At 34.1% G+C, this 24,470-nt stretch overlaps 1 protein-coding gene across 1 annotated transcript in view; it reads left to right on the top strand.

Moving 5' to 3' along the window:
- Positions 1–4,505: 4,505 nt before the first annotated feature.
- Positions 4,506–24,470, top strand: part of LOC115883484 — a 51,082-nt gene continuing 31,117 nt past the window's right edge. The window contains exon 1 of the mRNA XM_030901848.1: positions 4,506–4,565. Within this exon, the coding sequence (XP_030757708.1) occupies positions 4,532–4,565 (34 nt within the window). The 5' untranslated portion in view covers positions 4,506–4,531. The remainder of the gene's footprint in view (positions 4,566–24,470) is intronic.

Here is a 24,470-nt window from a genome sequence, read left to right on the forward strand (position 1 = left end):
TTTTTTACCCAAGTGAGACACCCCTCGTAAAGAATGTACCAGGTGTATTTCAGGAAAATATTTTAACTTCTACAGAGTAGCTCAAAAAAGTGTGTCCCAGAGATATTACAGCTTGGTTATTTTGCTCTACAAGGGAAAAAACAGTGTAGTCCACGCGTAAATGGCAAAAACCAGAGATGTCCTTACGAATGGGCAAAAAGTATGCATTTTGCAATTAATGTTACATTTAGTAAAAAAACTACTTAAATATTAATTTTCTTCCTACAACAAAAAACTAATAGTTTAGATTTAGGTTTTGTACAAACTTTAATTGGACATCCTTGGTTTTTTCCCTGTTTTGTTTTGCATTTTGACATTTTTATTTCGGTATTTCAGAATATGGCGATAATTAACAATATTAGTAATTCAGAATTGGTAGCATTGGCGTAACTACAGGGGTGCCCGGTGGTGCCGGGCCTCCCCCAGGTACTGCTGAGCACCCCCCAGAGAAATCCTGAATTATGACTCTTGGCTACGTATTAATTTTTATTTGCTTCTGATGCAGTAAAAACGACGTTTTCTAGTTTTGTTTAGTTGATATTATTTTGTTGTGTTCAAAAATGTGTTAAAATTTTATTTTTTTTAGAAAATTTGTAGGTATTTAAGTAATCTACGGGATCATGGTTTGATAACCAAGTATATGAAATTTATTGATAGAGAAGTTCATGTAAAAAAAAACGTTTTATTCAGAAAATGTGCTTTTAAAATTATTTTTCATTTAAAAAAAACAAAAGCTTTAGGCCCCCCCCCTGAGCGCAACCCCGGCCCAACCCCCAGGCCCTTCCCAGGATAAAATGCTAGTTACGCTAATGATTGTAGTAATATATATTTTTTCTAATTATTCAACCGAAAATATAAACATATTTCTTTAAAAACACTAAACTCCATTTTTCTCGGGTCCAATAAAAATGGACAAAGCTGGTTTTTCCCGTCTAGTCTTCAAATGATGTTGTTTTTGAATTTATGGACTTATGCGAAAATGAGCCTTTTGAATGGATAGCCAAACATAAAGAACATACAAATCGTCAATACGATTTCTATGTTCTTTATGTTTGACTATGTTCTTTTATTACAATCAGTGTATAATAAAATAACTTAAAAAGAAAAAAGAATCACTAGCAACGACAATTTCGGGACGACCGGTATCCATGGATCCGACTATATTCTTTACTTGCGAAGAATTTAAACAATGTTTGTGCTGGAGTATTTGTTAAAATGGACACGTCCGGTCGTGTGAGCGCCACACTTGCCAATGTTGTTTACAAAGTGGGGATATTTGCCAAGTACGCAAATATTGGCGTACTTGCCAAGTAGACGAGTCGTGCGAGTTCGCCTTTACACTCTGTTGTATTCCATATAAAATTTTAAAACTGATGGATAAGTTTGCGATGGAAAAATACAAATGAAACTTTGTAAAAACCTACTTAAAATGAAGGAAATTGTGCACTTTCGATAGATTCTACGAATTCCTTTTGGAGTCATGAAAGATAAAAAATACTAAATTAAATGAAAAAATAATCCAGTCTGATTGGAATAACAAACATACCACTTTCGAATTCATTTTTTTTTAATGTCAAACTGACGTCAGTGTTGTCAAAAATAAGGTTTAAAAAATCATTGTTTTAATATCATTTTGAATTTACACGTCCCAAAAATAATTTAATTAAAGACTAAATATAAAAAGAAAAATGATATTAATGAAGTTCAATAAATGATCAATAAATAATGATTGAAAAATAACTTGTTGAGTGAATGTTTTCTTTTTACTAGTCCGTCATAAAAATGAGTTTTGAATAAGTAAAAGTGATCAAAAATTTTAAAAAGTGTGTTGCAGTGAAGGATTGGTTCATCTGATAATATCTGGAACTCTAAATTTAGTTAAAAATTGCATTATAATGTCACAAACATCTTAAACGATCGATGTTTTATCAGTGGGAATCTCGGTTGGAATTTAGTGGAACAAGTGATAACTGATAGCATCGTTCGTTCGACGGTAGGCCTATTTTAGTATGGCCAGGCCGGAAACTGAAAAATGAGTGATAAGTGCGGCAATTGTAATTTGAAATTTAAGAGAAACGATACTGGAATCGTCAAATGTGATGGTGTCTGCCAACTGATATTTCACTTAGAATGTATTGGTATTAGAAAATCCCATTATGATGTAATTAAAAACGCCCCGCACTTAACTGGTTCTGTGCAAGTTGTAACAAGTATTAAATTCAATAGAAGGTTTTAGAAAGGAGTTTGTGGATTTTAAAAATACACTAAAACGCAATATTAAAAATATAGCAGTTAAAGAGGAGGCAAATGTTCTGGCAAATGTCACACAGAGTGGAAAAAATGAGCATGTTCAATCCTATGATGCTCTAAAAAATGGTAAAGGTGAAGTTCTAGATATTAAACCCAAGACAAAGCAAGATAACAAGAAAACTAAAGAAGCAATTATGAATGTTGTAAATCCTTCTGAGCTGGAGGTAGGCATTATTCAAATGAAAGATGTTAATAATGGCGGAATTCTAATGAAATGTAGCACAAAGGAAAATATTAGTAAATTATAGAATTCTGTTGAAAAAAAATTAAAAAACAAATACGAAGTAAAAATGCCTGGACGAAAACTTCCAAAGATTAAGGTCTTAGATATAGAAGAAAATCTTGATAAAGAAGCCATTAAATCCAGTTTACTGAAACGGAATAAATTTATTCAGCATGAAAATATACATATTGATGTAAAAACAATAAAAAAGATGTAAACCAAATATATGGCTATTATTAGAAAATCCAAAAAAAAACAAATATAGAGCTATTAGAGAATGCGACTCAAATACGTTTTGGCGCATTATGGAGTCACAGTGGAAACTACGTTTGGGATTTTCTCTGTCTCGTGTTCGAATACGTTTCTCTATTTCGATGCTTTAAATGTAACAAATATGGCCATGGTGTAAATCAGTGTGTAGAAAAAAGCACTTGCAGAAAGTGTGGTGAGGATGATCATATTGCTGACGATTGCGTAAGTACAAATCTCGTGTACAAATCTCGTGTAGTTGCAAACGATACTATGATACAGATACTATGATACAGATTATGATACAGACTGAATTACGATGTTAACCATTCCACATTTAGTATGACGTGTCGGGTATACCGTCTATCCACTTTTGAGACACAAAAGTGGCTCACCTCTATAACTTTTTTATTTTTTCATAATAAAATTTGATAAAAAATTGAGATTTTATATATTAGTATATGACATAAATTAGAACTGATTGACGTATTCGATTGTTTTTGGTCATTTCCTGTTTCACCGGAAATGACTACATTTTTTAATTTTTAAATGGCCCCCTCGGTATTTTGTTACTTTATTCGATAAAAAATGATACTCTGAATAGAATGACATATCGTATGTCAACTTTTGACATTTTCAAATATGGTTTATTTGAATTTTCAACATGCGACTTTTTTGACTCGAAATACCAAGTGTGTGATACCAAATTATTCGTAAAAAAATGCTTTTTCCAAATATACTAATGAGCTACCCTCATTCCAATTGAAAAAAAATGAGATATGATTAAAAATACGATTTGGGCATCTTTTAATCTGCCAGGGCAAGACATGAAAAACATTAGACGATCAAATCTATTTTTCCAAGGCACATTGATTAAAAATTAGTGTTTTTAACACAGCCATGGTGCTCTAGATTGAAATTTAAAATTCAATTTTGTTATAAGCAAAAATGTCAAAACTTGACATATGATATGTCATTCTATTCAGGATGTCATTTTCTATCAAATAAAGTAAAAAATACCGAGAGTATGATTTAAAAATCAAAAGCTGTAGTCATTTCCGGTAAAACAGGAAGTAGCCGAAAAGAATTGAATACGTCAATCAATCCTAATTTATGTCATATACTACCATACCAAATCTCGTTTTTTATGCTTGCTTTGGAGTCAAAAAAGTCAATGTGGCTTGCATATCGGAACACTGGTTAGCGGAATCCAAAATTGAACTGTATAAAATAGCAACTACAAATTAGGTGATTATTACTGCAGACAAACTGGAAGTGGTGGCGGCACATTGATTTTATATAATAATAATTTTGGGGTTTCTGTGAAAAGGTTAAACAAAATAAAAAAAAAATGTACAGATGGCGTATTTGAAGAATGTGATATTATCATCGAACATCTAGATTATATTTTGTATGTCATCTGTATTTTCAGAGCCCCAAATACAGAAACTGACCATTTTCTGTCAAAATTGAATGATCTGCTTCACAATATTTGTCAAAGTGGTAAAAACAATGTAATTCTGTGTGGCGACTTTAATATTAATTCTCTGGAATTGACATCCGAAGCGACGCCCAGAATTTCATGGATACGTTACTTTGTTATGGTATGCGTAATGTTATCAATGAGCCAACACGCATTACAGCAGCTTCTGTTAATTTAATAGATTACACGTGTATTAGTCATAATATCGATGATGTCAATGCTTGTGTATGAAAAAACTGTCTGTCAGATCACGTTGCTCAGGTAATAAGTTTACTGTTCCAATTAATTTCGATAAAAAATTTCTATAAACGATGTTACAATGAAAATTTCACACCTCTACTTTTCAACCAATAACATGCTTTAATGTTGACTAGTTACCATGGCAACTGAAAAAATTTCCGGAAATTTTTTCGAGGCGCCACGAAACTTTAGTGGAAATTTTTTGACAGTTGAAAAGGTAAACATAAGATCTACAATCATAATGTGAATGAACTACAATGTCTATATATTGAAATATTACCCATTTGAGTTTTAGCATTTGATGTAACTAAGGTTGGTAATATTTTTATTTAAGGAAATATGTTAGATATACCTACATATGAATTTCTTCGAAATTGCCATGTTCTAAAAAATATAGTTCTGCCGCCTTTATTTAACTAAAGCTGGTATTTTTCTATTTAACGAAATATGATGGATATACACTTGATTTTGATTTTCGGGTGTTATCTGGTTTTATATTTTCAATTTCTTCTTTAATGACTTGTTGGTTTACTTTTCCAAATCGCGACATTTCGCTATATACTTCTTACTCTACGTACAGACGTTTTAAAACTAGTAATAGCTTAATGACAGAATCGCAAACAAAAATGACAAAACACATAATATGTCAAAAACATCAATACCTTGGCCAACTTAACAAATTGAAATTATTTTAAAATGTCATGTTGGATTAATATTTTTTTTTTCAAATTTAGGTGTGAAATTTTCTTACCGAATACCACGCAAGCTTAAATTATTCCTGGAAATTTTCTTTCGGGCACGAATATTTTAGGAAAATAATTTAAGCTCTTGTGATATTATAAGTGAAAATTCCATACCTGTAATTTTTAACTAAGCAAAACGTGTTTTTTTGACAAATGACCATGGCAACGGATAAATTTTAGTGAAAAATTTTTCCTTGTGAACACCCAACAGCGAATAAAAAGCGTAGTTTACACGGGCAAGTAAATTATCGCAAGTATATGTCTGAGAGCACTTCTACCAAACTTGCATAATGTAAACATTATCCGAAAGCACTCTCCCAGCAAGTCACAAAACTGGCGGGGAAGTGGTTGCGACGAAAGACTTTTGCAAGTGTAAACAGGTTGGGAGAGTGCTATGGTAAGTTAAAATTTGTTTCCGTCTTGTTGAAAGTTTTTGGTGCAAGTGATTTTCGAAGGCGTGTTAATAACGATATTAAAATGGAGTATGTGGTCGAAAGAAGATACCATCACTTTGATTAATTTATTTGAAGGATTTCCGGAACTGTGGCAAAAAAAAATTGAAAATTTGCAGAGATAGAGCTAAAAAGCAAAAAGCAATCAAATTTATAGCTGACAAATTCAACACAACTGAACACTTTTTTAATAACATCGCGTAAGCTCCAAGACTAGGCCTTCTGGCAATCCATTCTTTAACCCATATTCTTTTTCTAGATTTTCTTGGCTGTTTGCGTAAAATTGCAACAAGAAGAGCAGTGGCTGCAGCTCTCGTTTTACGGCGCGACATTTTTTTACTAAACAATATACTAGGGCAATATACACCATACCGTGTATACGTGCATGCAATTTTTTGCTCAAAGCATATGCGTAGAAAGTACTTCTTGCAAGAAATTGCTTAAAAATTTGCTTAAATATAAACACTATCGCAAGTTACTCTAGCAAGTTCTAGCGCAATTTTCTATCCCGTGTAAACTACGCTTTATACTGGAAATTTTTTGACGTTTATAATGACAGAATATCTTTTTCAGAGTCTGGCTTTTATATGTTTACATGATAATTTTGATACATTTCAATTACAAATCTGAGATGTTTTCTATATATTCTTTGGACACCTCCTTTCTTCTTAATGGCGAAAATGTAGGACTAGAAAAATGGACTGAATTAAATGTCTATGTCTAATGAAATATATATAATATTTAGACCGAGATTTAGACACTATTTTATTCACTATTTAGCACTTTGAATTTTGACTAGTTTAGATTTTTTTTTCCACAATAAGGGGCCGTCCTCTGCCGGAAACACTGCGACCTGTGAGGCCTATTGTGTTTGTCCCCTTTCTATATCTGCACCCATTCTCCTATCCCTGTGCCCTGCACTAACTTATGCAGGTCCTTGATAGGATGGGAGCATAGTTCCTCCGGTTCTAGCCTAGCTTTCCCAAATAAAAAGTGTCGCTTGCGATCCAGAGCCTCGCAGTGACATATTATGTGCTCCGCTGTTTCAGGATCTTTATCGCAGGGTCTGCAGCAAAGACTTCCTTGATACAGATTGAGCTTGTTCAGGTAACACTTGGCAGCCATATGTCCTGTCAAGAGGCCTGTTGTAATCCGCAATTTATTCCTGCTAAGCATTAGCAGTTCTTTTGCGGTTTTGGAGCTAGGTCCTTGGATAAAAGCCTTGCTGTACCTGTGCCCCTGTCTGTTTCTCCAGTGGACATTCTGCTTTTCCCTGATCCAGAGTTTTAATGCACTACGGGCCATACATTTGGGTATTCCCAGTATTGGCTCTGGACCAAGATAAGATGCCGATGATCCTTGCCTAGCTAGCTCATCGGCTTTTTCGTTGCCTTGGATGCCGCTGTGGCCCGGCACCCAGAATAATTTAATTCTGTTCCGTCGAGCCAGAGCTTCCAGTTCACCTTGGCATTCCCAGACGAGTCTCGACGATACCTTTGGGCTCATAAGCGCCCCAAGTGCCGCCTGACTGTCTGAGCATATATTGATGAGCTTATCTGAATAAGCTCTTCTATTGTTTTCTCTCGCACATTGTAGAATGGCGAAGATTTCTGTCTGGAATACGGTTGAGTGTTTACCCAAGGAAAAGGATAAACTTACCCTTGGTCTTTCCCCAAATACTCCAGCTCCTGTTCCTTCAGCGGTCTTTGACCCGTCTGTATACCAGGTTAGTCCATCCTAAAGGAATGTTATATCTGTCCACATTCCTCGATCCATTTTGTGTTCACCTCGAATGGTTTGTGGTAGTGATAAAGAGGGGTCATCTGATCCGATCTCATTTGGAGTAGAGGTCCCCGATAGGATTCCCATCTTTGAGTGTCCTGTTTCTGTCCTATTTCCCAGAGACAAGACACTTTGTTGTCGATAGAGTCCCATTCTTGCCTCCGCCTGGATCACTATGTGAAGAGGCGGAAGGTCCAGAAGCGCCTCCATTGATGCAGTGGGCGTTGATTTCATCGCCCCTGTTATGCTCAGACAAGCAAGTCTTTGCACCTTGCTGAGGCTGAGCATTGTTGTTTGTTGCATTACCTTAGGCCACCATACCAAGGATGCATATGTTACTGAAGGCCTCACCACTCCAGTGTACAGCCAGTGCACCATCTGTGGTCTAAGGCCCCAGATTTTTCCATGAAGGCGTCTGACTACCGCTAGTGTAGTCACCGCCCTCCTTGTGACATTTTCCAAATGTCGGTTCCAGGTCAGTTTGATATCAAGCGTGATTCTTAGATACTTGACCTCCCCCGAGAGAGGAATCTCATCACCGCAGAGTCTTAGAGGGCCTAATCCCTCAAGTATTCTGCGCTTGGTGAAGGGGATTATTACGGTCTTTGTAGGACTAATATTTAGTCCCTCCCGTGTCACCCGTAATTCCACAATCTTCAAGGCCCTTTGCATTCGCTCCCTTACTGTTGTGTTAAACTCACCTCTGACTAACACGACCAAATCGTCTGCATATCCCAGAGTGTTGAAACCAGCCCTGTTGAGACTAAGCAGTCCGTCCATAACGAGATTCCACAGCAGAGGGGAGAGAACTCCCCCCTGCGGGCATCCTCCCGCCACCCGGACTGCAACAGTCTCATTTAGGAGGGTGGTATATGCCACTCGACTTTTGAGCATGCAGTCTATCCACCTGCAGCAGGTCTCCTCTAATCCGAGGTTCCTTGTAGCTCTCGTCAGTGACTGAAATGAGGTGTTATCAAACGCCCCTTCTATGCCGAGGAATGCCCCTAAAAGCACTTCTCTTGTTTCGAACGTCGACTCCACTTTGCTTACTAGCTGATAGAGTGACGATTCGGTTGATCGTCCTGCTGTATAGGCATGCTGGTCTTGGTGAAATGGTCTTTTTCCCATTATTTCATCCCTAACATACCTGTCCATTAGTTTCTCAAGAGCCTTTAGTACGAACGACATAAGACTGATGGGCCTAAAAGCCTTTGCCGTAGAATAGTCCAGACGCCCATTCTTGGGTATAAAAGCTACCCTGGTCAGCCTCCAAATTCTCGGTATATATCCTAAGGCCAGACTAGCTCTTAGTAGTGTACAAAGTTTGCTCGTCAGAGGTCTGGTCCTTTCTGGAGCATTATTGGACAAATACCGTCCGGTCCCGGTGATTTGTATGGCTCAAATGAGCTTATAGCCCATTTTAACTTTGATTGGTCAATCACCCTTTTTGAAACCTGCCAGTCTTCCCTTGAGGCTCTTCTCGTGAAGTTCTCAAGTCCACTACTCTTCCAGGTTTCTGGGGATTGCTCCAAGGCTATTGATCTGGGAAAGTGTACCCGAAAGAGTTCGGTCAGCGTCTCTTTCCCAGTGGATGTGTATTCTCCTGCACTAGTTACAAGAGAGTTAATTGAGGTCTGAGAGTCCTTAGAGAGTATTTTTTGAAGTCTGGCACATTCTGAGGTACTATCAATGCCCTCGCAGTACCTCCTCCAAGATAATCTCTTTGCTCTCTTCAGTTCCTTGTTATATTCGGTCAAAGAGGTCTTATATTCCCCCCAATCGCCGGATCTTTTTGCCCTATTCCAGTTTTTCCTTACCTGCCTTCTCCTTGCCTCTAGCTGGACGGTCCACCAGGGTGTTGCCCGTTTGTGGCTTCTGACAGTCTGGGGGCAGTTTTCCTCAAAAGAAGATCTGATCGCGTCAGTCAATTGCTCCGCGACCAGTTCCACCTCAGTCGCATTCCTTACCATTGATTTGATACTCGTCAGTTTGCTAGTTAGGTCTGCCCCAAAGGCTTCCCAATTTGCATTCCGAGGATCACGGTAGGTTTCTACGGTCCTTTGTATTCCCGAGATTTCAAACCTTATGTGTTTGTGGTCCGAGCAACTCTCCTCCTCTGACACACTCCAGTTTTTTATGAAATTGCTAACAAAAGTGGTGGCTAATGTTAGATCTATAACTTCCTGCCTTTGTGTGGTCACAAAAGTAGGCCTGTTACCTTTATTCATTACGTCTAAATTATTTGCCATAAAGAATTGCAGCAGAGCTTCGCCTCTAGGGTTTGTGTCTGTGCTTCCCCAGAAAGTGTGGTGCGCATTTGCGTCCGAGCCAATGATCAACTGAGATGCAGTACCTCACTAGCTCTTCCACAGTCTCTGGTGGTGGTTGATCAGGGTCATCGAAAGGAAGATAAGCCGATCCGATTATAATGTCCTTCGGCCCTTCTCCGTTCGTTTTTATGTGTACCGCTCTCAGATCCCTGTTGCAGAATTTTAGTAAGGGCAGTACTTTTAAGTGTGTTTTAATTAATATGCAGGTCCTAGGTCTGTCAGAGGTTCTACTGTATATAAGTTCCACCCCGACTCCCTTTAGGCCTTTTATTTGACCCTGATTTATCCAGGGTTCTTGTATCAAGGCAATGTCACAGGTCTCCACGACTAGTTCCTCCTCGACTAGTTTAGATACAAATATCCTCCTCGACTAGTTTAGATACAAATATTCGTAAACAATTTGAAACAAATTTTCTTTCTTCAAGTAGGGGCCACAATCCTCTATTAATGCGGGTAAATAAGTCTTCGCACGGTGATTGATCATTACATCAGACAATTTCACGCATTTTTAAAACAAAGAATTTTGTTGGTTTTTCAAGCTGCAAAATATTCTTTATTACAACAAAACGCGAGTTTTTCTGATATTTTGAACTGTCAAAATACGATGATCACAGCCTTTTATGATTGACGCTGCGCGCTGGTTATGAATTCCATACCAATAAAGCGTTTATGAAAGGTAAATTAATGCAAAAACGCAATTTTCTACCACTTGTAGTTACTCAAAACTTATGTAAAATTAAAGAATATATTGTGTTGAATCTTCAGATGGTATTTTCCTGCAACTACAACGAGTAGAAGCAGTGGCGGACTAAAGGGGGGGGGGGCGGAAGGGGCGGTCCGCTCCGGGCCCCGTCTCTTAGAGGGCCTGCGAATCTTAATAAGTAATTTTTTATTTAACTGGCAAACAAGGCCAATATGTGTTATAAAGTAGTTATAAAGCAGTAGTTATAAAGCAGTTTGTAGGTGGAGTATGCAAACCATAGGTATACGCCAACTATAAACAGTATAAATAGAAGCAGCTATTTACCTAATTATCAATTATCAGGCCCCAGTAATTGTCAATGGCATTTTCTATTTAGGAAATTAAATCAAGGGGTAATTTTATTTGTTTAAAAGATCGAATAATTATTATTTTTTATATATTTTGAGACTGAATTTATTTATTTTAGCTTTTAAGTTATTTTTCAATGGTTTCATTATTTATTTTTACTGAATAAACATTACAACCAATGCAAAGCATAACTTGTATTCTAGCTTCATTACTGATGATGAGCAGTGAAGTCTTTAGTATAACGGGGGCCACGGGCCTGAGACAGCGAAGGGGCCCCTCGGATCTTAGAGGACTTACAAAATCGCGATATTTTGTCGCGGTATTTCCCTGGAAACATTTTTAAGAAACAAATATTTAAAATTTTTGGACGAAAAAAACTACCTGTCCAGAAAATTTGTACGGCCTAAAAGTCAAATTTAGTGATTATCATGGCCCTTGTGACATAAAGAAAAGACATGTGGCTATCTATTTCATAAATTAAATTCAAATGTCATATGATAATGGCGGCATTTGTCATGGAATTGAGCGATTTAAAAATTATCATAAATATTTTTTTTTTTCAAATGGAAACCCGCTTTTTTATCTCTTTCCAAATCTCACTTTCCAATTTACGTTTTAACTAGACATATTCCTATACCTAAAATAAATCGTTTTTAAATTATTTAAGATTTAGTTTGAAAACGTATATTTTTCTTGATTTTATCTAGCTTTTAAGCACTAGGTGTAATTTAAGTAATTTAATGATCATATGCGTGAATGGTTAGTATTTGAAGGGAAAGAACAAAAAGTGCTATGAGAACGGTTTCAAACTTCTTGAAATGCAATTTTTAACTAAAACGATGACAATAGGTCTTTTTAACAAGGTTGCTCCGCTTTCTATTGTGTGATTATGTTCTTCATAAAAAAGCACAACACAAGGCCATGTACTTGCAGTATCCATGGGCTCTTCTATTAAAATTTTCATTTTTGCAGGACAGTCGATATTACGAGATTTTTTTGTTGTACGCGATTGTTAAACTTTATAAATGACAATGGTAATAGCGTCTAAATATGTTTTTTTTTAGATTTTTCCAACGGTGTTCTAACAGTCGTGGTAGCTCGCCAAGTAATTTTTGTTAAATTTCCTAATTCGGTTACCCATTTCTGTAATAAATTATTTAAATTTTAATACCTAATATAACATTTTTTGAGTAGAGAGTCGCGTAAAGTTACGCTCTTCTTTTCACTGGCGATGCGACCTAAGCGCCATCAGTTTCCACTTTTAGATAGAATCCATTTCCTAACTTTGGAGAAGGATAAGTGCTCCGATTATGAAAAAAAAACATAAACTCTATGTGTTTCTCTGCAGTAAACGTTATAACCTAATATAACTTTCCAAAGCAAAAATAAACTAGTGAACAAATTAGCCACGAATATTCCAATCATAATAATATTATCAATAGAATTCAATCAATCTTTGCACATGATTCATCGCTTCAAACGGCACTATGCTTCTAACGTAAAACAGATATAAATTTAGTATCACTCAATTTATAGCTTAATTCGGGTTTCTCTTATTACCGATTCTGAACCGTCCTAGAACTGTGATGCGTATGCGCAGAAGGAAATATGAAGACATTATTTCATTTGCGCATGCGCTGCAGAGTTCTAGGACGGTTCAGAATCGGTAATAACAAGAAGCCGAACAAAGCTTATATCTGTTAATCTGAATCAAGGTTCCACGGACCTTGATTCGGACCTTGAACCTTCCAACAGCTTAGTTTGGATGGTAAAAAGGGATCAATCACGCGTAAACATTCGTGGTTTTCATCATACTACATATGGTGAGCATAATGGTGAGGTTATGTTAATAGTACCTAATTAATAAAAGTCAACTTACATCTACTTATTTTTCAGTATCAATGTTAATTCCGAACTCGTTCTGGCCGATCAAAATAATTGCACTCTTGAGGCCTTTGAATAGACATAATGGTCAATTTTTAAACAATTTTTAATAGCTAACAACATGCAAAGCCAACTGTTTAAATAAATCATTTGAAGATTAAACAACAAACTGTGTCGGATGGCAAATAAACTGCCAACGTTACTTCAATTCAATCATATTATCCAAACGCTAGGTTCAAACGCGAATTCAGCCATATAAACTGCCAACGTTAGTTCAATGTAATCATATTTTGCAAACGTTATGCTCGAACGCTTGCGACTTTAGCCGAATATCGTATTACGTTGGCAGAATATGAATATGCGTCCCGCCATCGTGGGATTTAGGTTTATGGTACGGTTTTCTCCTCTTGGTCCTGGCGGTTAAGACAAGACCCCCCCCCCCACCCTCTATCCGTGAGACAAAGCCACAGAGAGTAGAGGGTACCTAGTATGACGGACTGGGAAGCCCCGTCCGGTATCGTTATATGTCTTGGTGCAATTCTCTGGCCACGATACTATAGCCTGGTACAAGACGATGAGTGAGATGCTTCTTAGATCAAGCCAATGTGCTAGAGAGAATTCCCCCCAGCACCTGACTAACACCTTCCACACCAAAGACAAGGTCTTGCATCTCCTAGGGAAAGATATTACCAGTAACAATGACACTATAAACAAATATTATTTTAATTTTTTTAATAACTTCTTTTGAGTTCGTTTTAATTTTAATAACGCATTTTGAAAAATTCATTAAAGTAATTGATGGACAAATTTTATTTACAGTAGTCCTTTAAATTTTATTTCCATTACTGCTCGTGGACGTCTCGGGTTCTTGTTCCTCACTTAAAACTCTTTTCCGGAATGTTGCTACGAGGTCGGAAAGAAAAGGGCCAGTATACAAACTCCTCCAAAAATTTCGAAGTTTTACTTGCTAAATATGCTTCAGAGTACTAATTAAAAACAATAAGAAGCAAGTTTGTCTCTGCCATGTATGTGAAACCCATAAAACTACTAGTTTTTGCAGCTAATGCAAAAAATATATTCGCAAAAACTAGAGTGAAGAACTAATCAATTGTATTACCGGCATTGGTCCTACAGTGGTGACCGGCAGTATCGCCCCCACACCCCCCCCCCCCCCCCCTGGGCACCACCCAGAGAAATCTTGAATTATGACTCTTGGCTACGCATTAATTTTTATTTGCTTGCGATGTAGTAAAAATTACGTTTTCTAGTTTGGTTTAGTTAATAATATTTTGTTGTGTTCAAAAAATGTGTTAATTTTCATTTTTTTTATAAAATTTGAAGGTATTTAAGTAACGATGTACTTAAACAGCCGTTAAACGGTAGCCTACTAAAATACCGTTAATAGATATTGTGACGTCGTTCATGTCGGCGGAAAGAGGGTGTTAATTCATTGGATAGTTGGTTATTTGGTGGGGTTGGTTGGTTTTTACTAATTTATATTTGTTTTTTAATTTTTTTTATGAGTGTCGAGGTTAGTTGCGTTGGTTAAGTTGGTTATTTGGTGGGGTGGATAGTGTTGGTTAGTCCTTATAAAATTCCTATATTTCATAAACCGTCAAGTGCGTCACATCAACGTCGTCATACCTATTAACGGCATTTTAATAAGCTACCGTTTAACGGCAGTTTAAGTACAGCCTTTAAGTAATCTACGAGAACACGGTTTGATAACCAAGTCTATGAAATTTATTGATAGAAAAATTCATGTAGACGTTTTATTCAAAAAATGTGTTTTTTAAATTATTCTTCATTTAAAAAAAAAAAGATCTAGGTTCTAATGATTACCGGTAGATATCTACCTATAGACGAAGACTAAACATTTAGATGATAGTTTCATCTTCTTCCAGTGGTTATGTTTTTTATATTTAAAAGGTTCTATTTGGTTTAGTTTATTTAGAGTACTAAAAATATTTTGTTATAAGTTTTTTTATGTGTTAATAAAAGTAATATGTATTAAAAATGTTGCTTGTTCTTGTTTAGCATGCTAAATTTTACAATAAAATATAATAAATTATAGAATACTTAAAAAATATAATTGCGGTACGGAATACCGCTAGGCGCCCGGTCGCATTTAAGCAAAATGTACCATTATTTAGTCCATAATGTGATTTTCCCCGTTCTTATTGGTCGAGACTAAACGCTGGTATATACGCTTTGTCAAACATGACTAAAATGTGGTAAATTTTGCCACGTTAGCGTGAGGCATTCCAAACGCAGGTACATGTTGCTAAACTTAACTAAAACGTGGTGTATTATGCCTAAGATTGAATGGCATTAACCTTTTGAATAGCCCTGAGAAAAATAAAAAAGAATTGACGGATTGATATGACAACTTCGCCAAAAACACGCAGCCGTTATACGCTTTTCTCAAGTAGTTTTCATTAGACAGACGTTGTTTTTGTGTGTTTGAATAAACTTTAGCATTTTTAATTGATATCTACCATGACATCTGAAGGTTTGACGTATATTTTACCGGATCAATTTCGATTCAGTGTAAAATTAGTTTTGGTTTAAGGTAGCATTATTTATGCTGAACTAAAAACAGCAGACGATTGCGACGCATGGATTTCAGAATTTTCGCGCTAAATTCAGTTGCCTGGATTGTACGGCGAACTTTTACTCTGTACTTTCCGTATTGGACAGGCTGTATGGAGGTGGCTTTGGGACAAAAATCACGCAGTTTCCAAAGAAGGTCGACCATTATTATACAGGGTGGCGCACCTCATTCGCCTCGGTTGATGGAGAAAAAAAAATTATGGGTATATGTAGAGAAACAATGTGCATAATTTAAAATTATTTTGAAATGTACAGGGTGTGTTAGAACTAAGATCCATACTATTCATTTTACAGATACAGATCCATACTATTCCATTTTATTTCATTTTTGGATTCTTGGGCTTAAAATAAGGCATTTATTATAAGGGTTTAATATGTTTAGATGCTTTGGTTTTTGAGATATTTAAAGACATTTAAATATGCATGCTCTAATAAAAAAGTTTGTCAACATTCTGTACATTACTTTTCAGAGTTTATTCTTGTGTTGACTTTGAAGCCAGAGAAATTAACTTTACTAAAACAATGTATTGCTTTCATAAATGTATAAAGGGGTATCAAAAATTGCTGGTCTATTTTAAATATTTATTTTACATAAAAACTTCGTTATTTCTATGTATGATGCAATTTTTGATACCCCTGTATACATTTAAGGAAGCAATCAAATTTTTTAGTAAGGTTTATTTCTCTGGCTTGAAAGTCAGCACAAGAATTAATTCTGAAAAGTAATGTACAAGGTGTTTACTTTTTTTATCATAGCATGCATATTAAATTTAAATATCTTTAAATATCTCAAAAACCAAACTATTTAAACATATTAAACCCTTATAATAAGTGCCTTATTTTATGTTCAAAAATCCAAAAATAAAATAAAATACCTGGTGTTCCATAAGAAAAAATATAACTTTGGTATGGATCTTGTTCTGACACACCTTGTACATTTCAAAATAATTTTAAATTATGTACATTGACCACATATACCTGTCTGTGTTACAGAGACGCCACGACACACGGAAATCAAACAAACAAATTTTTCAGTGTCAACACAATCAAAGTGTCAGACTAATATTTTTATAAAATAGGCGTTTTTAACATTTTACGCTGGTCCTAAAAAGACGATCAAATATTAAATAGGATAATTCTGTGGTCATTCTTAAAAATCAAAGATTTTAATAATGGCGTTTATAACATATTAGTGTAATCGGCATTATCCTTAAAACATTTGCATGATGCTGGAAAGAATATGGCAGAACGTACCACGTTTTAGTCACGGTTGGCAAAACGCACCAGCGTTTAGTCTCAACCAATGAGAGCAGGGAAAATCACATTATGGACTATATAATGGTACATTTTGCTTAAATGCCGCCCGGTCATATTGGGTACTAAAACACCTTAACCCTCGGGCACGCGCGTAGCCCAAGGGTTAAGGTGTTTTCTACTTTTAAAAATTTGACTTTTAATAGAGTAGATACACGGAAAAAAAGCTAAACTCGCTTAAAGATTATTAATCTTGAACCAACGATATGCTAGTTTCCCCATTCCGCAAATCTAGTTATACTTCATTTCAAGAAAATCTTACTACTGAATTTACCTTTTATTTAAGATTTACCTAGTATTGAAATTAAGATTATAACTACACTCCAGACAATTCTAGATAAAATCTTGTTTCGAGTACTACTTATACTTATTTGTAAATTAGCAAATTATTGCATTAAGTATAGTAATTCTTTGTGTACAATAATAATTACTTTATTTTGAAATAAAGCCTCTTCTTACTCTTAGGTTAGTTACTATCGTTACAAGAGTTAATGCAAATAATAATATAAAGTTTTTTTGTTAACGTTTGTGCTTGTGATATGTGAAAATGGAAGACCTTCTTCAGGCATGGGAGATGACGGATTTGATCCCAAAATTTCAAGGTAAGTTTAGCAATAATCCTACATTATTTCATAACATTTGTTGGAGGTTAGGGCGACTCCATTTTAATATGCACTATTTAGGTACCGAACAAACCCGATTTTAGAATAAATTAGTTTTTCCTAGGCCGAATATTAAAAATTCCGGGTTCCAATTCGCTCTCCCTGTTGATTTTGTCAAAATCCGAAATATCTCAAATCGCATTTGAACTATTCTTACTGATAGCTCATTTTACGTAGAATTGACTGTGGCAAACCGTTTTTCGATATCTGTGACATCTTGAGTTATTTGAGAAAATCTCCAAAAGAAACATTTTTTAATTTTTCCGAAATATTTAACTACGAATATCTCTGGGACATAAAGTCTGAATCACAATAACGAAACGGTTACGTAAAGTACATTTTCAGGACAACAACATATTACGAAATAAGCAACAACGATTTTTCAAAAATTTTCGAAAAAATTCCTCGGCACCCCCCTGTCGAATTTATCAAAAACCGAAATATTTCAGATCGCACCTAAAATATTCTTATGGATAGCTCATTTTACGTAGAATTGACTGTCGCAAACCGTTTTTCAATATCTGTATCACTCAACCAGCCGGGTTCCAAAAACTATATAGTTTTCATAAAATTCGGTAACGTGTTCCCTATGCTTTCGGTAGTTCGGGTTCGATCTTGTTAGAAACTCTTGTTTTGGTAAAATCTTTTCCTTATCAGTCTAAAGTCTTTAAGCGCGGCATAATAGTTTTTCAAACCCGCGCCTCTTTGGATACCCTGATTTAGCCTAAGAAAAATTGGTTTATTAAAATTTTAATTTTCATTTACAATAGGTATGGAATATTGAAATATCACTAGAATAACCCCGAATATGATTGATACTTTTTAAATTAGATTAGCCAAACATCACCTACAAAATTATATGCTTTTCGTAATAATAAAATATAATAAAACTGTGTAGTTTCCCAATATAGATAGATATTGAACAGCGGCATCGCTAATTAAAATCATTCCAAACGCGTACATACCTAGTTTACCACCGGTGTATAAGAAATAATGCATATTAAAATGGAGTCCCCCTAACCTCCAACCAATGTCATCAAATAATGTAGGATTATTGCTAAACTTACCTTGAAATTTTGGGATCAAATCCGTCATTTCCCATGCCTGAAGAAGGTCCTCCATTTTCACATATCACGAGCACAAACAATAACAAGAAAACTTTATAAACCTACCCGACTAGTCGGCGCGTCTCGTGTAGCATCAGAGAAACAGAAATCCAATGAAATGAAGGTAGAAATCAGGAATGCACGTTGCGTTGTTGCTGTTGGGGATGGTCACTTAATATAAGAATAGTAACTTTTGTAAATGGGGTGTTATTCTCGCGCCAAGAATAATATGCTTATTTAAAGTATAAACAGATTTCAAGTAAAAGTTTTTATTAAAAGTTAAGAATACTTATTATATAAAAGTATTTATACTTCATTTAATAATAGTTTCTTCTTTGCTAAATGATTTTTATTCACTTGATATTAATATAAGTTTTTCTTAAATATAAGTCATTTTATTCTTTTTTTTTTTAGATTCAAAATTACTTAAAGTGACTATAACTATATTTAAAAAGCAAGTGTAAAAGTAAAATAGATCCAAATATTTGTTGTACTCATGGTAAGAATACTATCCTTAAAGAAAGTGTAAAATTTTAAGTATGTGATTGTTCTTAAATATAGAAGCAATTTTTTTCCATGTAGTGTAAAAATAGTTAATTTTTGCAGGATTGTAGAAAAAATAATTTTTATATAAGATTGTGGGAATTCGTTTCTTATATTCCCTAATTTGATGATCAGTTAAAAATATATTATCTAATTCTTGTTTAATGTTACTTCTAATACGACATTTCAATGACCGCGCTTAAGCACACACAAATATAGTTTAACTAAAAGTCGTTGTTCCCTATTATTTCGTTTTAGTGTATCATTTGCATAATTGTAAATGTTTATTTAAAGAAATTCCTTGTTTTCCTCATCGTTTGAAGAAAATGTGTTCAAAAACCAAAGCTGTTGACTCAACCATTAAGAACCGTTAACAACTCCATCTAATTTACTATAGGCACTGCTTGAAAAATGCCGACTGTCCTGTTATACAAACAATCATCTTCGGGTAAAAAAGCATAAAAGGGTCCGCTTGTCTTTACTTATGGCCAGTACGAAATTTATATGTTATCCAAATCTAGACAACATCAATAAAATTAGAAAAATTGATGCTATAGTTATAAAAAATACAAGCGTGATGTTGAGGTTTCTATTATTTAGTGTTGTTGTGACGATCGCTCATGCGGGTTTCTTTGATTTGACCGACGTTGAAGACCCCCTAACTATGCTGTGGAATTTACCACGTAAGTGTTTATTATTTACGTTTTGGCTAATAATGTGTTGTCAAGAGTGTACCACGCAGAAAGCATATAAGTACAAGGTGTCCAAACAACCTAATAAGTACAGGGTGTTCCATTAAGAAAAGTGAAGCTATACATTTTTCTTAAGACTTTTCTTTTTTTTTATTTTTATTTCCCTTTCTGATAATTCAGGTAAAACCCTACAACTCCTACATGTTTTTTTTACCATTTCCAATGGTTTTTACCATCTCCAAAGCCTGCATCAGATTTAGCACATTTAGTAGTACAATAATATAGTAACTGAAAATCTTAACCAACCCTGTAAAATTTACGATTACGATATTTACAATAAGTAAGTACAGATGAACTGTATAGTCGAGTAAAATCACTTAAAAAAAGTCGCTTCCTTCACGAAAAAAAAATGTTGAAGGTATAACCACATTGTCCATGTGAAATGACTAATTACGATCTTTTGGGGGGGGGGGGGTCAGAAATTTTTTATCCCGGAAAATGTCAAAAATCTGTCAAAAATGTATAACCATGTTTTTTTACCTTTTCTACGCGATAACTCCTAAACTAATCAACTTATTCACACACTTTTTTTAATCGACTGAGAACACATAGGCGGCGATAGCTGAAGTAATTAAAGTTCTATAATGAGTGTATTTTTTTTTTGGAAAATGGATTAAACTTCAAACATTAACTTTAATAATTGTTAATATAATATATTAACAATTATTAAGCTAAAAAGATAATAATATCATCTTTTAATTTAATATTCGCATGGCTATCATAATCTTGCCTTTTTCCGCAGCATTTATGATTAGGTCTCGTATAGTAGGATTTAAAAAAAAGTTATCATTTTTGTTTATAGTTTTTTTGCAAATTAAAGAGTCCATAACTAAATAATTTATAACAGAGAATTTAGTACAGAATTTACTAAATTTCAAACTGCAGGTACAATGCACATAATCAGAAATAGGCCCACGGAACATCGCGTCCGCCGAGCCGCTAAATAAAATCAGTCTTGGGGCGGCGAGGTCCGAGCGGTCTCGTAATATTTTTACTTTATTTCATACACAGATACTATGTAAAAATTCCTTCAAATAAAAAAGTTTCTCTCTTACCGAAAATCATGATACAATAAAATTAATGTTTGAAGTTTAATCCTTTTTTCAAAAAAAAAATTACACTCACTATGGAACTTTAATTACTTCAGCTATCACCGTCTATGTGTTCTCAATCGATTGAAAAAAAGAGTATGTGAATAAGTTGATTAGTTTAGAAGTTATCGCGTAGAAAAGGTAAAAAACATGGTTATACATTTTTGACAGATTTTTGACATTTTCCGGGATAAAAAATTTCTGATCCCTCCAAAAAGGTCGTAATTAGTCATTTCACATGCACAAAGCCCTAACTGAAAATCCTGTATAGATATCATGTAGTTATACCTCCAAAAAAAATTTTGACACATTTTGATATCGTTTTTACTCCACTAGTAGTAAACAAAAAGTATTTCGGCGGAATAATTTGCATCTTTAATTATTTCTTCTCAGTTTAATAATAGCCCAGGATTATACAGGATATCTCAAAAATTATGTGCCATTCCACTTGGACAGATTCATCTCGTAAAAATAAGATTTATTTTTCATATTGATAAAGGTCCGATTCTGCTTTGTTTCGACAAGTACAATGCGTTAAATCCTAATCCATTTTCGATTTATTATAATTTTCTTCCAAGTGCTTTTAGCGATTGGAACGAAATTTTGAGGGTAAAAATTACTATAAGTGCGACATATTTTTACCTAAAAAAGTATCGATATATTCACCATGGACATGCATATGGATTATTACTAAAATATTTTCCTAAAAAAAATATGTGCACCACTAACTTTTTTTCTCATGTTAGCAAAATTGTGTAAAACGTTAAATGCTGATTAAAAGTTGTTTCTTGATATTATCTCGATTTCGGCCTCCTTGATGAAATAAACGCAACTTAATTAATTTGCTTTAATCCAATTCTAATAGCAATAACCTTTAAAAAAATTAATGTCATTAACTTGCCAAAATGTTAAATAAGTACTTATTTATTTACTTACTCATTTATTTCTCATCAAAAAATATAAAAAAAAGTTTCTATGTAAACCTAACATGGCTTTTGAAAATAGGCGGAAATAGTTTTAAGTTACAGGATGTAAAAACTTTTAAAAAATAGGCCCTATGTAATTATCTTAAATACCATTGTTTTTGAGCGAAATTTGCTGTAGGTAGCACTGTACATCAGTATTCAAAATTAAAAAAAAAATAGTAATAAATTACATTCAGTAAATAATTTATTAATTTTATTTATTTGTTTTAATTTTATTGTGATTAATAAAATTGCTTGATCTTGTCGGGGTGATAGAAATGAACAAAATGTCAAGATACAACTTTTAATCGGCATTAAATGACCTACATACTTTTGCTGATAAGAGGAAAAAGTCAGCCCAAGTAGCAAAAATAAATTCTAAAAGGATTGAATTATTTTATAACAGTCGAATAGCGTTGTCTTAAGGACTGCTTGATTTTATTAAGCGTTTGGTTTCGACCATTCTGTTTTTTAATAAAAGTTATCATATTAAACTATTTTCTAGTGGTTTTTACAACGTATCCTATAACGCATTAAACGATAATTTCTTTTAGTATGATATAACACTTAATAAGACAATGCTATATGATAAAAACATATTATTTTATTAGACTCTTATACCCACCATGTAAGAGTTCTATAATATTCATATAACTAGTAGTCACAAGATCATATAATAGTTACTTAAAATTGTCTTATTAAAGTTGTATTACGTTGTATAATAGAATGTTTTATTGCATTAAACTACGGTGCTGTATACAACACTAGTTATATAGCCTTATGCCTTATATGATAAAATTGTGATTAACAAAATAAATTCGCTGTAATATTTGCATTATAAAACTGGTAATGTATAATATAACTTCATTTTAAATTAAATGGTATACCTAGTTATTTATTTTGTTATTGTTGTTGCAAAAGTAATATCTACGTAGAAGTATAATCACAGCTATTATGAATTCTGGACAAAGTTGGAAAAAAGTTAACAAACGCAGTGGTAGTTATAAAGTGCATGTAAGAAAAAACTCCTCGAAATTACGGCAAATAATCCCGAGAATTCCCTGGGTTCCCAAAAGCCAAAATCTCTCGGGTTGTCTGGCTTCTTCAAAGCATTGTTGCCATGTTGATGTAAAAGTTTTACTGTAGTAATGTTTGTATTGTTTTATTGTTGTTTTTCCAAGTCCTTAGGTTGCCGCTCACTCGTCGGGCATGCATGAAATGCATTGCGTGTATGAATCCATGAAAATCTGATCATGTTTGTTAGTTTAAATACTAACCAAATGAGATTTGGCAACATCTATTTGTCACAAATCTCAATATGTCAAAAATAGTTCTATAGTGCCTGGAAATTCTGCGTAATGATAGATATTTATCCTATACCGTTTTATTTTACAACAAAGACTTATTTAAGGGATTCATTTATAATAAAATGGTTGCATTATAATTCGCCATGTTTAAGGCAGAATTTTTGTATGGCCTATGGCCGCCATTATATGAAGCAAAATTAAAAACATCAAAATAAATTGTAAAATGTTATTTTTGAGAACTATTTTGTTATAAGATTTCCACATAACAGTAATAATCTGTTTAATTAAATTAAAAACAAGAATTTTTGAAAATTTTATTTTATTTTATTGTTTAAATTTATACGTAAACCTTAATCGAAAATAAAGCGCTTTAATTTTTTGCCAAATACTTACCTATAATCTACCAGTAAAATTTTCGGCGCAACAAAAATTGTCCCTACTTTTCAAATCCAAATACTTTTTATATATATATATATATATGTTGTATGTATTTGTTAAATATTACATATTTGTTGTGTCAGAAGCTCTACTCGCCATTTTCACCGTCGAGTAAAGTCTCCTTTTTAACAATCCACATCCTCCAGTTTCATTTTACGACACGCTTAAAATATAATTTGATCCTGATTTTCTTCGGTAAAAAATAAAATACTCTTTTACCTCGATAAATGATCAAATGTTTTTATTGTTCTATTTCTTAGATGTGAGCACGTAATACACAATAAAACTAGTTTTATAATAGTTATATAACGCTGTGTAAAATACTTGCATAAGAGTTGTATACCCGAGTGTATACCCTTTTTATAGAACTTCTATACTACTAAACGGTTGTATAAAAATGGGCCTTTTTTGGTTGTAAAGCTATCATATTACGGTCTTATAGCACGTTATACGAATTGAGGTATCCTATAAAAATGATCACATAGCTGTTTATACAGCCTTTATAAAACAAAATTTGCTACTTGGGAGTGGCGCACATGTTTTTTTAAAAAAAATATTCTAGTTGTAACCCATATGCACGTCCCTGGTGAATCTGTCGACACTTTTTTAGCATTAAAATATGTAGCACTCATAGTAACTTTTACTCTCCAAATTTCATTCAAACCACTAAAAGCACCTGAAAGAAAATTATAATAAATCGAAAAAAGATGAATATTTTAACCCCCTGTAGCTACGAAACAAACTAAAATCGGACCTATGTTGATATGAAAAATAAAACTTATTTTTACGTGCGGAATGTCCCCACGAGAGAAGGCACATGTAACACCCTGTATAACCTATCAGAAAAGAATACAGAAATAAAGTAATATGTAGGGGGTTTAAAAAATCCACCC

Source organism: Sitophilus oryzae, unplaced genomic scaffold (genome assembly GCF_002938485.1).
Source record: "Sitophilus oryzae breed Bouriz unplaced genomic scaffold, Soryzae_2.0 scaffold_1913_pilon_pilon, whole genome shotgun sequence".
Lineage (NCBI taxonomy): Eukaryota > Metazoa > Arthropoda > Insecta > Coleoptera > Curculionidae > Sitophilus > Sitophilus oryzae.